Here is an 18886-nt window from a genome sequence, read left to right on the forward strand (position 1 = left end):
AGTAGGAGAACTACGGTGGCCGACGCGAAAACATGAAAACGTGAATGGCCCTGTCTAGAGCCACTGTTGGGTTTGTCCGTTCTGTGCTACTGTAGAAACATGGCGGCCGGTTCTGTGAAGAAGACCCACTCCCTGTGTAGATATAAACGGCTCATTGTAAGGTATCGAAAACACAATTCTTATCTACAGGTGATGAAAAAATACTTACGAATATTATATTCCATTTCTGCCAATAGATCCCCCTAAACGTTACACACTGGGTCTTTAAGTTTGAGAAAATAACCTGTAATGATGTAATCAGGGCTTGAACTTGGAACTACACATTTACTTAATTAACTATGTACGAGCTATCGAGTTGCATTATGGGAAGTGTAGTATCCACCGTTTTTGGAGCTTGACCTAGAATATATTTGGGACTAAAATTCAGGATCTCTCAGCTTCTGCTGCGTCAATTTTGAAGAGTCTTTTTGGAAGTGCAATACTAAATCATTTGGTCACCCCTATGTGAAACACAAAAACAATTCACCCGAGAAAAAAGAACAAAAGACACCTCTCACTGATTTAGACAGCCACAATCATCGTTAACTGATTGTTTGGTCAATATTAGAGGACAAAAACGGTATGGTTAACCTGTATTTTTGTTAGTATTTAATATAGTTCATTGTATTTTTCACAAAATATTTCAGTTTTTATAGAATCATATTTATTCATTTTATATGGACTGCCATCTGTATAATAATAATAATAATAATAATACACAAGTGAAGTTTGAATGTGATTAAAACTGTTTTTTATTCATATAGCAGTGCTGGTTGATTTCAGATGGTTTTAGAAAACGGACAAAAAATGTTAAACATGAAATGACGTCCAACCCTTTAGTCTTCCAATAAAAGAAACAATTTATGACAGTATGTAAGGGCAATACCAGTATTTTTATCATGTGTGTCTTCTTTGTGCGTTTTTCTTTCATGATTTTCATAAAACGTATAGTCTTATTGGTCCTTTAGTACGATAAATATTAACACAAATACAATAAGATCACTAACAGCTGGCTGTTCTAACCCCGAGGTGTCACTTCTGACAGACTTTGTTCAGCCTGTAACGAAAAAAGACGACATCTCCGCTTCCTTCTGTCGAAACACTGTAGAAAAGTAACACCATTTCAGAGGAGATGACAGACGTTTCTGTGCATCAGTCCCTGCAGTTGGGACTGACACACAGATCAAACATCAAAAACACTGGTACTGTCCTAGAAGACACGACACGTTAACATCATTAATTGTGACGTTGGAAAGCATGCCAGTGATCCTTAAGTTCACTCCTCTTCTTTTTTTTTTAATTCCATTTCTCAGGCTTTAATCCTTTTTGATGTAGGAGTAACAAGAAAATATCCCAAAGCATAACCCAGACATCTTGAAAGGCAATGCACTGAATGAAATTGAAATCCTTTATGGTTAGGCCAGGTCTAAACTTAGACACTGTTACCTCTCGCTTCACTGCATCGTTTCAAGTCAATGTCTCCTCGTCCTGGAAATATGGATGTTCTAGGGCGTTCAGGGCAGATATTCGTTTCAAGGGGTCGAAGGTCAGCATTTCCTGCGGAAGAAAGAACAGCAGAATATTAGAGCTGCTTCGGGTCAAAAATGAACAGACATTTTGAGAAATACTCTTATCCACTCTCCGCTCCGGGAGTTAGACGAGGAGGTTGATACCACTCAATTCAATTTCAATATGCTTTATGAATGTCAATATTGCCAAAGCATCAAGGATAATACAATTAAATAGTGAAATGAGAAGGAAAAAAATACAATTCATTAAGTAAACTAAAGTAAATAAATATTAGGGCTGTCAAAGTTAACGTGATAATAACGCGTTAACACAAAACGCCACTAATTGCTTTAACGCATTAACACAATTTGCAATATTTAGGTCGTAGCGGACTCGGTTTTAAAGCTGGAGTGAAGATGCTGGCATCAGATGAACCTTAATAAACACAAATAATCCATTGGTACCAACCATGTCATACTAGCTTATAACAAAAGAGGCTAAATAACGCTCCAAACACTCAATTTTGGCAAAGAAAAACTGGCATGGCCATTTTCAAAGGGGTACCTTGACCTCTGACCTCAAGATATGTGAATGAAAATGGGTTCTGTGGGTACCCACGAGTCTCCCCTTTACAGACATGCCCACTTTATGATAATCACAAGTTTGGGGCAAGTCATAGTCAAGTCAGCACACTGACACACTGACAGCTGTTCTATGCTGTAGCTGTAGCTGTACTATGTTATGATTTGAGCATATTTTTTATGCTTAATGCAGTACCTGTGAGGGTTTCTGGACAATATTTGTGTTGTAAATTGATTTCCAATGATAAATATATACATACATTAGCATAAATCAGCATATTTACCCACTCCCATGTTAATGTGAGTATTAAATACTTGACAAATCTCCCTTTAAGGTACATTTTGAACCGATAAAAAACTTAACTATGGACAATCATGCAATTAAACGCGATAAAATATTTTAATAGATTGACAGCCCTAATAAATATATAAAAGAAGGAAATGGTAGAAAACAATTAACATGTGTTTTGTGTATGTATCATAAGTCTACTGAAAATAGAAGTAATTAATGTTTGTTTGGGGTCAATAAAAAAACTATTTACAACAATATATTAATACAAAATCACAAGTATCAAAAAAAAAAAAACATGAAGTAGAGAAGTAAATCAGAAGGAGTGTGAGCTGTGAGGAGATTAACTACACTTGTTGTGTGTCGTTTGTCTTGTGTGTCTACATCTTAGTTTAGCATAAAGACTGGAAACAGAGGGAAACAGCTAGCCTAGCTCTGTTCAAAAACAAAAACAAAATCCGCCTACCAGAACCTCTAAAGCGCATTAATTAACACGTCATATCTCATCTCAATATCAAAGACAAAACACGCCGTTTACGTAGGGTTATGTGCCCCACTATCTTTAGGCCAAGACCAGTTGCCAGGCAACCAGCAGACAGTGCAGGAAGTTACTGGTCAAAAAAAATAAAAGATTAGCCAGTATAACTTTCTTTGGTTATTAGGATTTAGTTATTTTAAATCTGGTTTCAGGTCTGGTTTACATCATATAGAGACGCAGAATAAAATATACCGTCTACTTTAACCTCTTCAACTCCTTGACTTTCAGAGGCTCAAAACTTGACCTCACTGTATAAAATGACCTGTTGTGACCTCTAGGAGAATCACAGCCTCATGAAACTTTACAGCGGGTAATTCAGAGGATGGATGGCTTTCCTAGCTATACTGACAATAAGGGGGTTTCTGAGCAGTTTCCAGAACAGAAGTGCTCGCCATTTAATCACCAAAAATGAAATTCTTGCAGAAATCTCAAAATCACAGCATGGCTTTTTCTATGGTGTTCCTCAAGGTCTTGTTGTCTTAATGTGGTATTTTGGAGGGATTATTGATTATTTTTTATTAATTCTTGAGTGGTAAATTGTTAAATTTATCACCAAATCTGTGTAGTAAATGGTCTCAACCCCAAAATTGCTGCAACAACATAATAGAGTATGGGAATGGCCATCATATACTTCTATCATAATGTTCTAACCCCTCACACAATTTATTTTAATTAATATCTTTTTTATTTCTGACTTATGACTACAACATCTTGACACAAAGTGCTGAGCTGCATCTCAAATTAATCTTCAGGTTTCCTGCTTTCAGATGATGTACACCACGTCTATGTGACATCATCTGTTGACCTGCTATCTTCCCCTAAAGACCCCCTGTACCTCCCTAAGAGAGACACAATGGGACTATGTGAAGAGGGGTGGAGTGGAAGAGGTTAAAAGGTATTGTTACGTTTCTGGTTCAATCCCAGAAAAGCAACATTTACTGTACATTTCCTTTTTTAGATCTGTTGGTAAACTAAATACTAATCCATTATTGTCAGTTTTACCAGCTCTGTAAATTATAATGCAGGAAGAATACTTTTCCTTCAACAGTCCTGCTCTCTCCTCTAGTTTAACCAGCTGGTTAAATAACACATTAGTCACAAGAATCTCACCAGTGAGGTTATTGTGGCTTGTGTTGAACATCAGCAGACTATGAGCAACCCGACGTTACTGATCTGTTATCTGTCGTGATCTCAACTCTGTACACAGCTGAAAATGAATCAATTACCAGGCAGGATGGACTGACTCTTTAATTCACGGTGAAGTCTTACCAGCAATAGTTGCACCCCCAGCTCATTTATCTCTGGAACAAAGTCCGTGATTGGGCGAGGTAAGAGAGGGGGGAAGTGTTTTCTTGAGAGTGTAATATCAGTCGGCCACTCGTCCTCTGATGGCAAGCCAATAACTCTGAAATTACACAGAATTTTTTAATGCAATTGATATAATATGAGTCATTAAGTCATGTAAATGTGATGAAAACTAATTTTTTACTCACTCAAATATTTTCCCCAGTTGGTCCACTTCTGATTCTCCGCAGAACAAAGGTCTAACAGACAGAAAGTTTGTACCAAAGTTAATAGATTGAAGCAGATGTTATTTTATTAGTTCACATGTCTTTGCAACTCCTGTTTGTGCAGGAGGGCAAACAGGAACATGATGTCCTTTAGACCAGGGCAGGAATTTCATGGCCCTCATGGCGTCTGTGCACTGGCGTCTGTCAGTTTGTCCTTCTGCCCCTTAAAAAAATAATATGCCCTGCGGCCACAGTGGCAATGCAAGCGTCTCCCCCTGCTAACAGGCGCTGTATGTGAATATAGATACGAAATAATCATGAGGATGAATGTACTTTTTACAACTAAAACACAGCCACAAATCTTTGATCTATGTCGTTCATAGCTCGACTTTTAACGGTACTAACTTTGTCTGTAGACTACAGTACAACAAAGTAGGAAAGAACAACAATAAACACAATTAAAACAGACAAAAAAAAAAACATTTAACTATGTCTACTACAAATATAAAGGAAAAATTAGTCAACAAAATCAGGCAGGCAAAACGCTCAGCTTCTGAAAAGTAAATACCAATACATTTTTTTGTGACATAAACAGCTTTTTTATTTCACTGATAGTTAAACTATGTGTTTAAAATCAAATCAACCTTAACCATCAAGTTAAATTCATTATGTGGACTTAAAATCATTGTTTTACTTGCTGCTCTGGCATTTGGCCTTTGTGCTCTCAAAAAAATGGCAACCAAACTCCAAGTGGCCCCTAAAATGATGAAATTGCAGGCCTACTTTAGACACAGATTAAACATGACGTTGAATGATTCTACTGTCGGTAGAAATTTGCAACATCTCACCCAAATCACCTTCTTCATGATACTATCAATGTATCATCACCATCATTATATTAAATGTTCAATTATTTTGAGGCATGAATCTCGTTCCCACAGTTGACTGCCGTCTTCATGCAATGTGTTATTTGTACCACTAGATGGAGCTACTGTGTGTGTGTCAGTGCACTCACTGGCTCTCAGCTGATCTGGGAGAGACATTGCAAACCAGACTGATGAGCGTTAAAATGCTTGACTCACATTATGACTTATAATAATAAGAACCTGTTTGTAGACATAATCATGTTTGGATGTGTTGAAGCAGGTCTGTGAGCCGTTAGTGGGTTTTTGTATCAGCAAGCATGATGCTGATGACTTCAAGGTGTACAGTACAACTACAGTATGTGTCATTTTAAATGTATTGTAGATTTGGTTGGAAGAGGGACAAGGCTGAAATAAAACACGTGTATGTGCTGCCTGTGACATAATGAGTGTAGCAAAGCCCGGCTGTGTTTCAACAGTTCACCTCCCGACAGTCTGAGGCTCCAGACCAGATTTCCCCGGAGCCACAGATAACCTCGTAATGTGATCCGTGTACAGATAAAATCTGAACCGTCCCCAAACTCATCACGGCTGCTCTGAGTCTGACGCACAAACGTGTGATCTGCTTGAGAGTTAAACTCTGGACACTCACATCACCAACCAAGGAGTGTCACTACTATAGTTAATGGGCCTCATGCGAGAACATTTTCGTATTCTTGTCTTAACTTTCTCTACCTATTTTTTAGTCCATGGGCTCGTACGAGTGTGCCAAGTCGGCTCGCTGCATTATCCCTTACATACAATCCATTAGTGAAAAACTTAGGTTTGGATAAGAGCAGACTAATTGCACATGACTCCTACAACGGGTTTGGACCACTCGTAAATTGTGTCGTACCTAAGACAAAATTCAAAATACGAGAAAATTGATAAAATCAATTGGTAGAATCAGAAATTGCTTGTTAACAGCGACACCTGTGGCCGTTAAGTCAACGAAAGTCAGCGTCGGGCTCGCGCTTGCTCGCTCTACATAGACATGAACGAGCATCGCTCAAAACAGTGAGGTGACACACGTCAGCTAAAACCACAATATCACTCTATATTTCGGCTGCTTGGCAGTAAAGTTAGCTGACCAGACGAAGGTCTCTCCATGAATCAATGTTGATCCTAGTGTTGGCTTTTCCTGCTTCAGCCTCCCAACCGCGGCCGGAGGGAACAAGGGAGGCGCTGACGTTTTGGTCGGAGACGATAACGTTTCTCGCTGCGGAGCCCCGTCACTTCACAAGACACAGGAAACCTCCGTTGGTCTGGAGGAGCTGCAGCATTTATTTCTGCACAAACGTCCACTGTACATTCACTAGATATTCTCAGAGCTAAACTAACTCTTCTGCAGTGTGTAGTGTGCGCGCATGCACGTGAGAGTGGAGCGAAAGAGCGGGTGAGAACGAGCGCGGTGTGTGAGTGAAGGCAAGCAGGCAGAGTAGCAGAGACTCCGGTCCTGGAGACCAAAGCTACGGTCTCCCCTGCGTCCTCCGACCGCGGCCAACACTGTTTTGCAAGACGGGCTTCACTAGATAGAACTTTGGTGCTTCCGTGTAGTTTGTGTTGGAGTCTTGTCTGAACAGCGTAGCCACACACGAGCGCGCATAGGGCACCGACCCGCAATGATTTATACGTGTAAGAAGTTACAAACAGTCCCTTTAAGAAGATATCTGTTCGTAGTGCATTAGGCCCGTTGAGACTAAAGGTAGAACATACCTCCCTTTGCCAAGATGATCAGTATAATATTGTGTATTGTTTGATGTTCTGTTTTGTCTCATAATATAGTGCTGGTATGTTTGGGAATATAAAATTGAAGAGCTGGGAAATATCCTCGTACATGCTCCTGAAAGTTACTTTACAGCCAATACGCATTGGCATTTATAGGAAACATAGCCCAGAGTGTGTTTATTTAAATAAAACAAATATTGAGGAAACACTTGTATTTAACATATGTGCAAACTGTTCAGTGTCAATGTATTTCATTTGCTGACTTGAAACACAAGACGGGACTTGTGATGTGTCAATATTTAACCAAAGTCTTTCTCACAATCTTTCCCTAACCTAGTAACCTAAACCTTACAACAAAGAAGAGGCTGTTCTTTGTTCTTTGTACGCCCTACCCTCCCTATTTATGATTCATGTGCAGTATAAAAAGATGCCGGTGAACATTATCCAAGCAGCAGTTTCCTTCAAAACCTGTTTGGCAGAGTGAATTAGTAGTATGTAAATGTATTTTGTAGGAGACTTGGAGAGTTTCAAACTCTGAGCTAGCCTGAAGAGTCATATGAGAAACTAGCTAACTCACTTTGTGAACACAAACCTCCACCTTGTAAAGGTACCTTCAGGATATGTAATCGAATCTCTACTACTTAATCAGATCACCACCAAAATACACGGTCCCTTTGCCCGAGGCCTCTCTTCTCACCAAATCACATCAAAATCTGTTCATGTTACCTTTTTGTGAGACACATTTTCAAACTGGACTCAAACACTGGTACAGGCATATTGATCATAACAAACAAATATACATATAGTGCGATAAGTCTTCTTTATGTGAACATTATTCTGCTGACTCACTTGCGTCTGAACATCTCAGCAAAGATGCAGCCGGTGCTCCAGATGTCCACAGGTGTGGCGTAACTGGTCTGCAGCAGAACCTCGGGGGGTCGGTACCACAGCGTCACCACCTGGGAGACACAAACATGAGGAGTCCATCAACTGGACTGTTTATGCATGTTTTAGCTCGTTAACAAACAAAATACCAGACCATTTTCCAAAGCTTACCATACATTTTTAAACTTAGGTGGCCAGTTTGTTCGCATGCTAACAGGCTTAACACATTTTCCAAAGCTTACCATACGTTTTAGAGCTCCTACCTTCCAGGTGGACAATTATTTTTTAAATAAATGTTACTACAGTGTGGATATCTAGTAGCGACAAGCTGTTCTTAGCATGCTAACAGCCTAAATGGGCTAAACCCAGACAGTAAGCCTGCAAAATATTAGCATGTTAGCATTGTCATTGTGAGCATGCTGAAGTTAGCATGTGCTACCTGACAGAGCCCCTATAGCACGGCTGTAGACTCGTATTCTTCTTAAAAGGAAGCTCAAACCAAGATTTGACAGTAAGCTACTGAAAAAAAAACATTAAATGTATGCTATTTTGTGAGGAAATTTAACTCAGAAGACAAATAATAAACTAGCATGGAGTTTGCCAAAAGGGTAATGTGAAGTTGGTAGTGTCTTGTATTCACAAGGTTACTGTTTGATAGTCACACGTAAGTCCCTGAATGCACCATCAATGAGGAATTTAAGTGCAATTTGGACAAAAAAAGATCTCAACTAAATTTTCCATGGTTGACTTTTATTTTGAACTGGAATGAATGGAATCAGCAGCTGCCTGAAGGGTTAAAATCTAAAAAATAAAGATGGTAATCGGGCGGCTGTGGCTCAGAGGGTAGAGCAGGTCGTCCACCAGAAGGTTGGCGGTTCGATCCCCGGCTGCTCTTGGTCACATGTCGATGTGTCCTTGAGCAAGACACTTAACCCCAAATTGCTCCTGAAGGCATAGCCATCGGTGTGTGAATGAGTATTTAGATTAGATCCTGATGGGCAAGTTGGCACCTTAGCAGCCTCTGCTATCAGTGTGTGAATGGGTGAATGCTGACATGTAGTGTAAAGCGCTTTGAGTGGTCGGAAGACTAGAAAAGCGCTATATAAATGCAAGTCCATTTACCATTTATTCTTTGGAAAATGCTGTACACACGACACAAAAACCTATTGGTGTGGTCCAGGTGAGCTCTTACCACGGGAGTGAGGGCCATGTGGCAGCTGTAGATCCTGGCCAGTCCGAAGTCAGCCAGCTTCACCTGGCCCTGGCTGGTCACCAGAATATTCTCTGGTTTCAGGTCCCGGTGCATCACGCGGTTCGAGTGAAGGAATGCAAGACCGCACAGCAGCTGCCTCATCAGGTCCTGCACAAACACACAGGAATATTTCAACTGGAGCTAAATATTTCAACAGAGGTTGCTTTAAAGCAGGGTTAAAAAAAAGACCTTAATAAATGAAAAACACTCCATCCATTTGACAGATTATGCAGTTTAGTTTAGATATTGTTTCAGTTAGTTCTCACTTTGACGCGGCCGGGGGATAATCCTGCAGCTGGGGCTCTCTCTAGGTACGTCTTGAGGTCTTGGTCCACATGTTCAAACACCAGAGTGACTTTAGTCTCCTGGTCCGACCTCTGGGTGGCACATACATCCATGAGCCTGCATAATAACAACAGTGACTTCTGTAAGAGGTGTTCATGGTGAATTGTAGACAAGACACTTTGATAGCGGTCTTACCTGACCACGTTGGGGTGGTCGAACTGCTCCAGCCTTTTTAACAGAGCCACCTCTCTGACTGTGGAGATCGGAAGGCCATTTTGATCTGTCTGGACGCGCACACTCTTCAGAGCCACAAACTGCCCGCTCTCTATATCTCTGGCCTTAAAAACCGTCCCGTAAGCGCCTCCTCCGATCTCTGCCACTGGCTCATACTGCATACTGGCGCTGTGGGCCATGACAGACTGAAAGAGAGACAAAGAATGATGCACAGGTTAGATGCAAAAGCTATTAATGACAATAATGAGATGATGAAAAGTTATCATGTATGGATACACTGATTATTATAAGACTTATTCTTAGCAGCCCACTTGTGACTTTTTAACTTCTATGAAGCTTAACAAGCATAACTGGAAAAAATCAATTCAGTGTGTGAACAACTCTCCCAACGAAGTAGGAAGCAGAGATTTTTAAAGATCACACTAATGTGCAGCCTGGAGCTGTTCTACTGAAAATACTGGAAATGAACATGAGACTAACTGGGAATCCTCATCCGTGCTTTATACGGCTCAACAACATGGTGGATGTGCCGAGGAGCCGACTAGGCCACTCTGGTTCTGTGCTGCTGAATGTGTAACATTTGCAATTGCACAAATACTGTCAAAGACTGAAAAACTACTTCTAGATAAAATATCTAGATGGGAAAGTCTAATCGAGTAAATTACATACCTAAAAGAAAATCAGGGTACTTGACTGTGATACAAAAATCCTGTATGTATCATCATATTGCCCAACTCTATCAACTTTATTCATTAAAGCCCAATAAATTGGGTTTCAATACCCTCTCAGTTCAGTTATCATCATCATCCAACCTGTTCTCATTCCCAACTCGTCACATACGGACGCTTGGTCAGGACCTCTTGGGGTCAAGTAAGTAAGTACTTTACGTACATGACATTAGTTAAGTACATTATGTAAGTAACTTTAAAAACGTCAACGTTGAGTTTTGGTCTCACACGGGACACGAACAGCGGTCTCCTGGGTGCAGGTTCTGTGTTTGTTTGACCCGTCCGTCCACCCTGACCTCCTAACGACGTGGACGGAGTGAATGGACGGCTGGAGCAGTTGTTTTGAGCATCTAATATCGCCGCAGACAGGTTTACATTGGAGGTAGATGAAAGACCGGTGTGTCTCATACAGAAACCAATGGGCGTGGCAAAGCGTCGGTATTTGACAACTTGGGAATAAGACCAGGCTGCATCATCAGGGAGGTGAACATTCAACACATTCAGGCTGCTATCAACACTACTAACTGCACATTAAAACGTAGACAGACGCAGACATCTTTAAACCTGCATTAACTGATTTTTTTTTTTGCCACTTTGGCAACAGAACAAGATAAACACAACATTGACATATTATCACCATTATCAAAGTTCTTACAGTGAATATGTTAGCAAACAGCTGCCTATTTACACATCCAGCAGACTGAAAGTGACATTAGCATTCATTTAGAGTCTGTTTCTGTCTGGCAGATGTAAATAATATATTCACTCTCTTTTTAGCTCTGTTTTGGTCTCCACCAAATAAATGTGCTAAATGTGCCACTATAGTCACCATAATGACTCTGATGAGAGCGGTGAGAATCAAAACAGTTACGTTGAGGGCTGTAAAACCAAAACAATTAGCTGAAAGGTGCTAAAACTCTCTGTAGAGCTGAGGGGAACTGCATTGTTGGATACTGATTCACATTACACACAGTATTTGACCTGTTGCTAATTTAAAAACTAATGATTGATGCAGCTTTACATAATATTAGAGGCGATGAGGCCTTCACTCACACTTTACACCTTTTCAGTGAAAATGATTGGTCGCTAATATACAACCCTTCTCATATTTCAACCATTCTGGCAGAAGGAGTCAACTACGCTTGGAGCTAAACGCACAGCATTTTTATAGCTCATTGTGCTGGCCTCTATTAGACTAAAGCCTCATAAGAGCTCTCCAGCTACTCTGGGTGCAAAGTGCTGAAATGTGTGACATATTTTTGAACATATCCAATTTATCAACGCTCTTCTACATTCGCCAAATGTTTTATAAGCCGCCAGGACAAAGTACCTGACCTCCTAATAGAAGTCAAATGACTCTTTGAATGGGAACGCCATTTTAAAAGCAAATACACTTGATGCGGGACATTTTGGCCGCCACTCTGCCAACACAGGAAGCACCTTCAACCACTCAAAACCAAAAACAGCTTTTCTGTCCCGTCCCTTCTAACTTTCCTCTTCACTAACTCCATCCGTCATCACGCAACCACAGACAGCATCATCCCACTGCTTCCTTCCCTTTGTTCAAGCCTCCATCTACAGTGTACCCTCCCACCTACTCAACATCAACACCTGTCACCTTCATACGCGCCATATATGTCCTATTCACTGGTGGTGGTTCAGAGCTGCTCTGCTTCCTCATATCCCTCCCTGCTGCCTTCAGTACAGTGCATGGCATTTGGATGTCAGGTTCAAAATATCAATGCTCATTATTCTAAGGACAGAGCATAATCATCATCATCATCATCATCATCATCTCTATTGTATAACAGGGCTGCACAAGTAATCAAAGTTTTTAGCAAAATCGCAATATGGCCTCGTGTAATTCTCAAATTGCAGGATGCGCAATATTTGTTAAAGGCAAAATACCATTTTAAATTACATATTGTGGTGCTGCAGAGATGTTCAGGCCTACACATCATATTCTACAGAGTTAAGAAAACATCTTTGTTTGGTACAGATCCCCACAAAAATCACACCATAATCATTTTAATATGTTTTCCAATGGAAATGAAAATAATGATGTAAAAACGATGTAAAAATTGTCATTCTCTCCAACATCGCAAATCACATCGCAATTGAAATATGAGTCAAAATAATCGCAATTAAATATTTTTTTATATTTAGATATTTTCTTTAAGGTAAGGTCATTTTTTTGTTAAATGATGGACATCTGCCTCAGTGACTGATGTGTTGGTGTGGAAAGAAAAATAACTATTAAAGTCCTGTTTTCCCCTCATGCTCAACCTGATCTCAAGTTTTAACAAAAACAGGACTTTTATTATCTGCTATCTACCGTTACCTACCAGTTTTCATAATTTAATACACATAGATATCGTGATCCATAGGTGTTTCCTGTCCACAGTTTATATGTGATTTTGTGAATAATAGAGCATCTTAAATATTTATGTTCATGTAAATGTCTTTGACCAACATTGTAACTTTCAGCCAACTAATACTGCACTCAGAAAAATGTGACTAGAGCTGAAACGTTTAGTCTATTCATCAATTAGTCTAGTAATTGATCAGTCATCTGCTGGCTCTAGCTTCTTACATGTAAGGCTTTGACACTATTTTTCACATATGATAGTAAACTGAATATATTTGGGTTTCGAACTGTTGGTTCGATAAAAAAAAGCAATTTTATACATCACTCTGGGCTCGGGGAAATTGGCATGATTCACGACTTACTGACAGTATATCGACAAAACACCTTTTTTAATCTTAATATCTTCATATGATTCATAACAATATGAATAAAATACTCAACTGTCAAGAGAAAACGTTTCAGTGACTCCTGCTGTGTCAGACTGTGTTTAACTATGAGCACGGTGGATTTGTTAGAGCGGACAAAGTGTGAAATAGATGAAGTACGGCTGGAGCTAAAATGGTTTCAGCAGGGGAGAGTGAGAAAAGTACAGCAACAAAAGAGCAGAAACACAATCCACTGAAAGCCAAACAATTCAACAAGGAATTAATTCTCCTCTGTTGTATACCGGTCTCTTCATTTTCCAAAGCTGGCTCTCCAAAATCTAACACTCTGAATGGCCGTAAAAAGATTTAGTTGACAGCATGAAATGCATGATTGGACTGTAACTTTGTAAACGCGATGGCTTCTCACAAGCCTGGAGAATAAAACAGATAAATGCAGAGTCACTGCTGTATAATGTAGCTATACTGTACATACTGGAGGCCTTTTGGGGCACATTTTTGAAGATTTAGATGATTTGATGAATCACATTTAGAGCCTTTCAGATTTGCATGCAAATCAACTATTTTACTAACCATTGACAACCGAACATGTACATATATAGGGTTAATTATATCTCAAGGTATTCGGTGAAGTGGTATTATATTGCAACTAAAATACTGAACTGGCATAGAGATATTAAAGTGTTTGAATATTCAGATATGGTGCCAAACCACAATAGCTGAAGTGGTCAATATAAACTGTTGTTAATAAGAGGAAGAGATGTTGCACGATGCTTTTCTTTCTTCCTCTTATGCAAAGAAAGTTGAGTCAGACTGTCTGCTGACAAGAATCGGCCTGCATTCTTGTGTATCTGCAAGAAATGCAAATTCAACATTATTCATGTCAGAACTGAACTGAGAAATAGAAATAAAATAATTGACTTAATTCAGCAAAACAGAGAAACATAAAAATACCACACATATGACCCAAGAAACATTTTAATGCAATATTGTTGGGTGTTCTATTTTTAGACTTTGATTTAGTTTAATTCATAAAGATTTGTAGCTGATTCTAAAATGTAATATATCTTCCGAATTAAGTTAAGTTTACTCTTCACAACAACCTTTATTTGTTTTCTACATATAAGAGAAAACCAGTGAACTATCACTGATCTATTGACGTTACTAATACAAAATATTATATTCAGAGAAAGATCCGATTGTACGTCTGCAGAGTTCATGAACTTTAAATTATTCAAATGAAAAAAGTAACTCTTACTATTCTTGTCTGTTTTTAATTACCTTTTAATACATTGACACGCCAAACAAATACTTCTATATTAGTTTCTATATTAGTCAGTTAGTTATTAGTAGGCTACACTAATAATTTGGATTTTACTGGCTTTAATTTTCATATCATAAATACATGAACATAAATATAGTTTATGGTTTTAAATTATTTTCATAATATATTATTTATGTATAACCAATTGTGTCAACTATTAATGGTGACACATGGACCACACAGTCTGCCTTTTGTAAACAATTAAAACCAGAAATAAATTGTTATCTAGTGGTTAAACAAGAAAAGATTAACAACTAATAATTTTGTATTTAATCAATCATTTTTTTGCCATAAAAAGCTTCCATAATGCTTTACATATTGTTTGATATTACAAATAAACTTCGGTAACCTTCCCAGAACGTTTTGGTAAAACATTACCATCATAAATGCATTTATTATATTTTTATATTTCATACAATGATATTTTAGTAGAATGACACGTGATGGAGCGGCACCACAGTTAGATTCTTTAAGAAAGCCCCTATGACGTATCAAACTAATTAAACTGATTTTGCAACTTTCCACAGTAGGCAGACTGTGAGAGGCAGCAGAGCCACAAAGACGGAGAAAATACTTGAGGAGGAAGAGAGAGGTGGTGAAAGAGGTCCGTACTGTCAAATGTCAAACTGCAGAACCTTACTGTAGCTTCTTTATTCCTAATAGAGCTCTTTTCTTCCTTTCTGTGTAAGTACATTTAAAGAGCTGCATAAAACTGGAGCCAAATTCCTTGTATGTCTGTACAGATTCTGATTCTCAACCAACACTGGATCTTTCAGCCCTTTTTTTTTTTACTTAAATGCAGAGGTGGAAGAAGTACTCACATCTTTTACTTAAGTAAATGTAAGAATACCACATTGTAGAAATACTCTGTTACAAGTAAAAGCACTACATTCAAATCTTAACTGAAGTAAAAGTACAAAAGTATTGCCATCAAAATATACTTAAAGTACCAAAAGTAAAAGTACTCGTTATGCAGAATGGTTCATTTCAGAATAATATATGTTATATTATTGGATATTGATGCATTAATGTGTAAGCATCACTTTAATGTTGAAGCTGGTAAACGTTAAGCTGATTTTAACGACTTGATTTACCTGCTAGGATCAATAAAGTTTTATCACGATCTATAATATTACACCCTAATTTATTTGTTGACTATATTTTGTTGTTATTAATCTGAATCTGCAAAGTAACTAGCAAAAAAGTTATCAAATAAATGTAGTGGAGTAAAAAGTACAATATTTACTTCTGAAATGTAGTGGAGTAGAAGTATAGAGTAGCAGAAAATGTAGTACATTAAGATAGGAACTCTTATATTTGATTAATTATGATATAGATATTTACTGAGCCGGGCATTTTACAGTTAAAAAATAAAATTGTGAGTGCTCACTGGATGACATACTGTATGCCTCATATAACCCCGTTACTCCCCTTCTGAATACTAGATAAAGCATCATTAATTTCAGCTCTTTTCTTGGGTGGTAGTGGCCTTGCTAATCTTTGAATAGTGGAAAAATAATTTTACTGGTGGGAGGAAATCAAAAGAAGTGGTTTTGAGGTAATTTGATGTAAAATTCTGACAGTACAAAATAAGCTTCTGTGTGTATTTTTTTTAAAATAAGGATTTACATGTACAAACTTTTTTTTACTGTTAATATGAGAATCATGTGGGTCATGTGGGGGAAGATGCCCCTTTATGAGATTTTACAATTAGTTTAATAATGAAAACAGAGTTGTAGTCTGTCATGATTTAGTTACCTTATAAATGTGTTTACTTGAGCATACTTCTTGTGTACGTATTATATTGATATGCAAATGATGCATATTTTAAAGGTCCCATATCGTGCTCATTTTCAGGTTCATACTTTGATTTTGTGTTTCTACTAAAACATGTTTACCTGATTTAATATTTAAAAAAAAACTTTATTTTCTTTGTACTGTCTGCCTGATAATACCTGTATTTACCCTCTGTCTGAAACGCTCCGTTTTAGTGCATTTCAACGGAATTGCGTTGCTAGGCAACAGTTTGGGTCCATGTTTACTTCCTGTCAGCTGATGTCATTCACATACACTGCAACAGGAAATAAACTGGGACACATTTAGAATGTTTATCTTTAAAACCGTGTAATAATCTATATATTGTATATTTGTGACATCACAAAATGGACAGAAATCCTAACGGCTTGTTTCAAACGCGCAATTTCTGAATACGGGCTGCGTATATTTCTTCGTATATTGATCGTTTTGATAGTTCAACAGTATTAATATAGAACTTAAACCTTCTTTATAATATAAAAGACATGAAAATCTCCCTTTTTTTTTTACAATATGGGACCTTTAAAGGAAAATAGAAACTGTTCTTCAAGGAGGCGTCTTACTCCAGTCTAACCTATGTAACAGCATCACTGTTCTAAACTACCTCTAACTATCTAACTCCTACAATAGTTTGATTTAAAACGTTTTCACTGGATTACAGAGTTAGCCTGTTAAAAGTCCATCATTGTCCCATAATGAATGACTAAAGCTGTGTGGTCAAATCTCCTCTCTGGTCCTACAGGATGTGGTCAGCCTTGTCACCCTAAAAACATCTACTCGTTTCCTCCTTGGTGACACAACTGCTCACAACACCAGAGCAAATACAGAGGACAGATTTTTAGCACAACACCCTGGTAGTTTCACTGCACACTGAGGCCTATAACAGCAGGTATCGATCACAGGAGAGGAGAGAGCCTGTCAGTATTGATTATCAGCTCTAGTTTGTCTCCGACGTTTCATTCATAGGCGACTTATTATTGTGTTATTATTATTGTTGTTAAATGCATATCTTCATATATTATGTTGCTGTTTATTTCAGGGACTAAGAATACAGGCCTACATATATATATATAACAGACACGCCTATTATTTCACCACATAAAAATGTTTTCTTAGTTTAATTTAGTTTATTTGCTTGCACAAGTAACAAAATACAAAAAGGCATAAAGGGTTAAAATACAATAAAATAAATAAACATAATCACATAATCCATGCTGCTGAATACTTATTATTATTGTTGTTAAATGCATATCTTCATATATTATGTTGCTGTTTATTTCAGGGATAAGAATATAGGCCTACATTTAAATCAGACACGCCTATTATCTCACCACATAAAAACAGATTTTAGAATAACATCTGGAAGTTTCACTGCACACTGAGGCCTGTAACAGCAGCTATCGATCACAGGAGAGGAGAGAGCCTGTCAGTATTGATTATCGGCTCTAGTTTGTCTCCCACGTTTCATTCATAGGCGGACGTTGGGGGGCGGAGGCAGAAACAGGACAGACAGAGAGACAGACAGACGGAAAGCCCCCTGTCTGTCTGTCCCCGACACGTGGTGCTCCTCCATAGCGCTCCTTTGTTAATTAAACTGGTATAAAACAAAGTGAAGCAACAAACACGGACTGTTTTTCCTCCAGTCCTTCACTTACATGTTAACTGACGTGGCGGAAGAAGACAGTGAAAAAGTGCAGACTGCAGAGGCAGATCACCGCCTTTTAGAACTAACTTCCACATCTGTACCTTATTACATAAACACATGAATCATGTTACCGACAGTAAGGAGACTTCACTTACCTCGTCTGTGTGTGTTTTCTGCAGCAGCAGGTGAGCTTTACTGTAAGCTTTATGAGGAGGACATGCTGTCTAATGTGCCACGTATATATATATATAAATATATATAGGTCCTCAAGAAGAAGAAGAGGAAGAAGACGCGTGTCCAGCAGGCAGGCGGAGGGTTACAGCTCCAGCAGCAGCAGCTCTGATGTGTTCAAACCAATCAACAGGTTGTGATTCAGGCCTCCTCTCTTCTCTTCTCTCTCTGTGTTTTCAGTCCCAGCAGCCTCAACTCTTTTTGGGTTGTCGCTTCCTGTTGCTTCTGGCAACTCCTGGAGGAGGCGGAGCTAAAAGAAGAAAAAAAAGAAGAAAATTAACAAAAAGCTCTGCTGTCTTATAATAAAGTTATAATAATCACATAATCCATGCTGCAGAATACTTATTATAGTCATTTAAAGGTATTATTGTACATGTTATGTACAATAATACATAATATTACATAATATTATCTATAATAATACATGATATTATATAATTAGGTAATAATATAATAATACCTAATAATGATATTATTATTAATGTTGTTATATGCATATCTTCATATATTATGTTGCTGTTTATTTCAGGTACTAAGAATATAGGCCTACATATATATATCAGACATGCCTATTATTTCACCACATAAAAATGTTTTTTTTAGTTTAATTTAGTTTATTTATTTGCACAAGTAAGAAAT

At 38.2% G+C, this 18886-nt stretch overlaps 1 protein-coding gene across 1 annotated transcript; it reads right to left on the reverse strand.

Annotated features, from left to right (window-relative positions):
* Positions 1-773: 773 nt before the first annotated feature.
* Positions 774-18455, reverse strand: cdk4 (cyclin-dependent kinase 4). The gene is made up of 8 exons (XM_037784726.1): positions 18172-18455; positions 9715-9938; positions 9501-9636; positions 9175-9342; positions 7947-8056; positions 4450-4500; positions 4226-4361; positions 774-1596 (listed from the first exon to the last, which is right to left on the reverse strand). The coding sequence occupies exons 2-8, from the start codon at positions 9930-9932 to the stop codon at positions 1507-1509; spliced, it is 909 nt and encodes a 302-aa protein (XP_037640654.1). The 5' UTR covers positions 9933-9938; positions 18172-18455; the 3' UTR covers positions 774-1506.
* Between the last annotated feature and the right edge of the window lie 431 nt (positions 18456-18886).

Source organism: Sebastes umbrosus, chromosome 1, assembly GCF_015220745.1.
Source record: "Sebastes umbrosus isolate fSebUmb1 chromosome 1, fSebUmb1.pri, whole genome shotgun sequence".
Taxonomy (NCBI): domain Eukaryota; kingdom Metazoa; phylum Chordata; class Actinopteri; order Perciformes; family Sebastidae; genus Sebastes; species Sebastes umbrosus.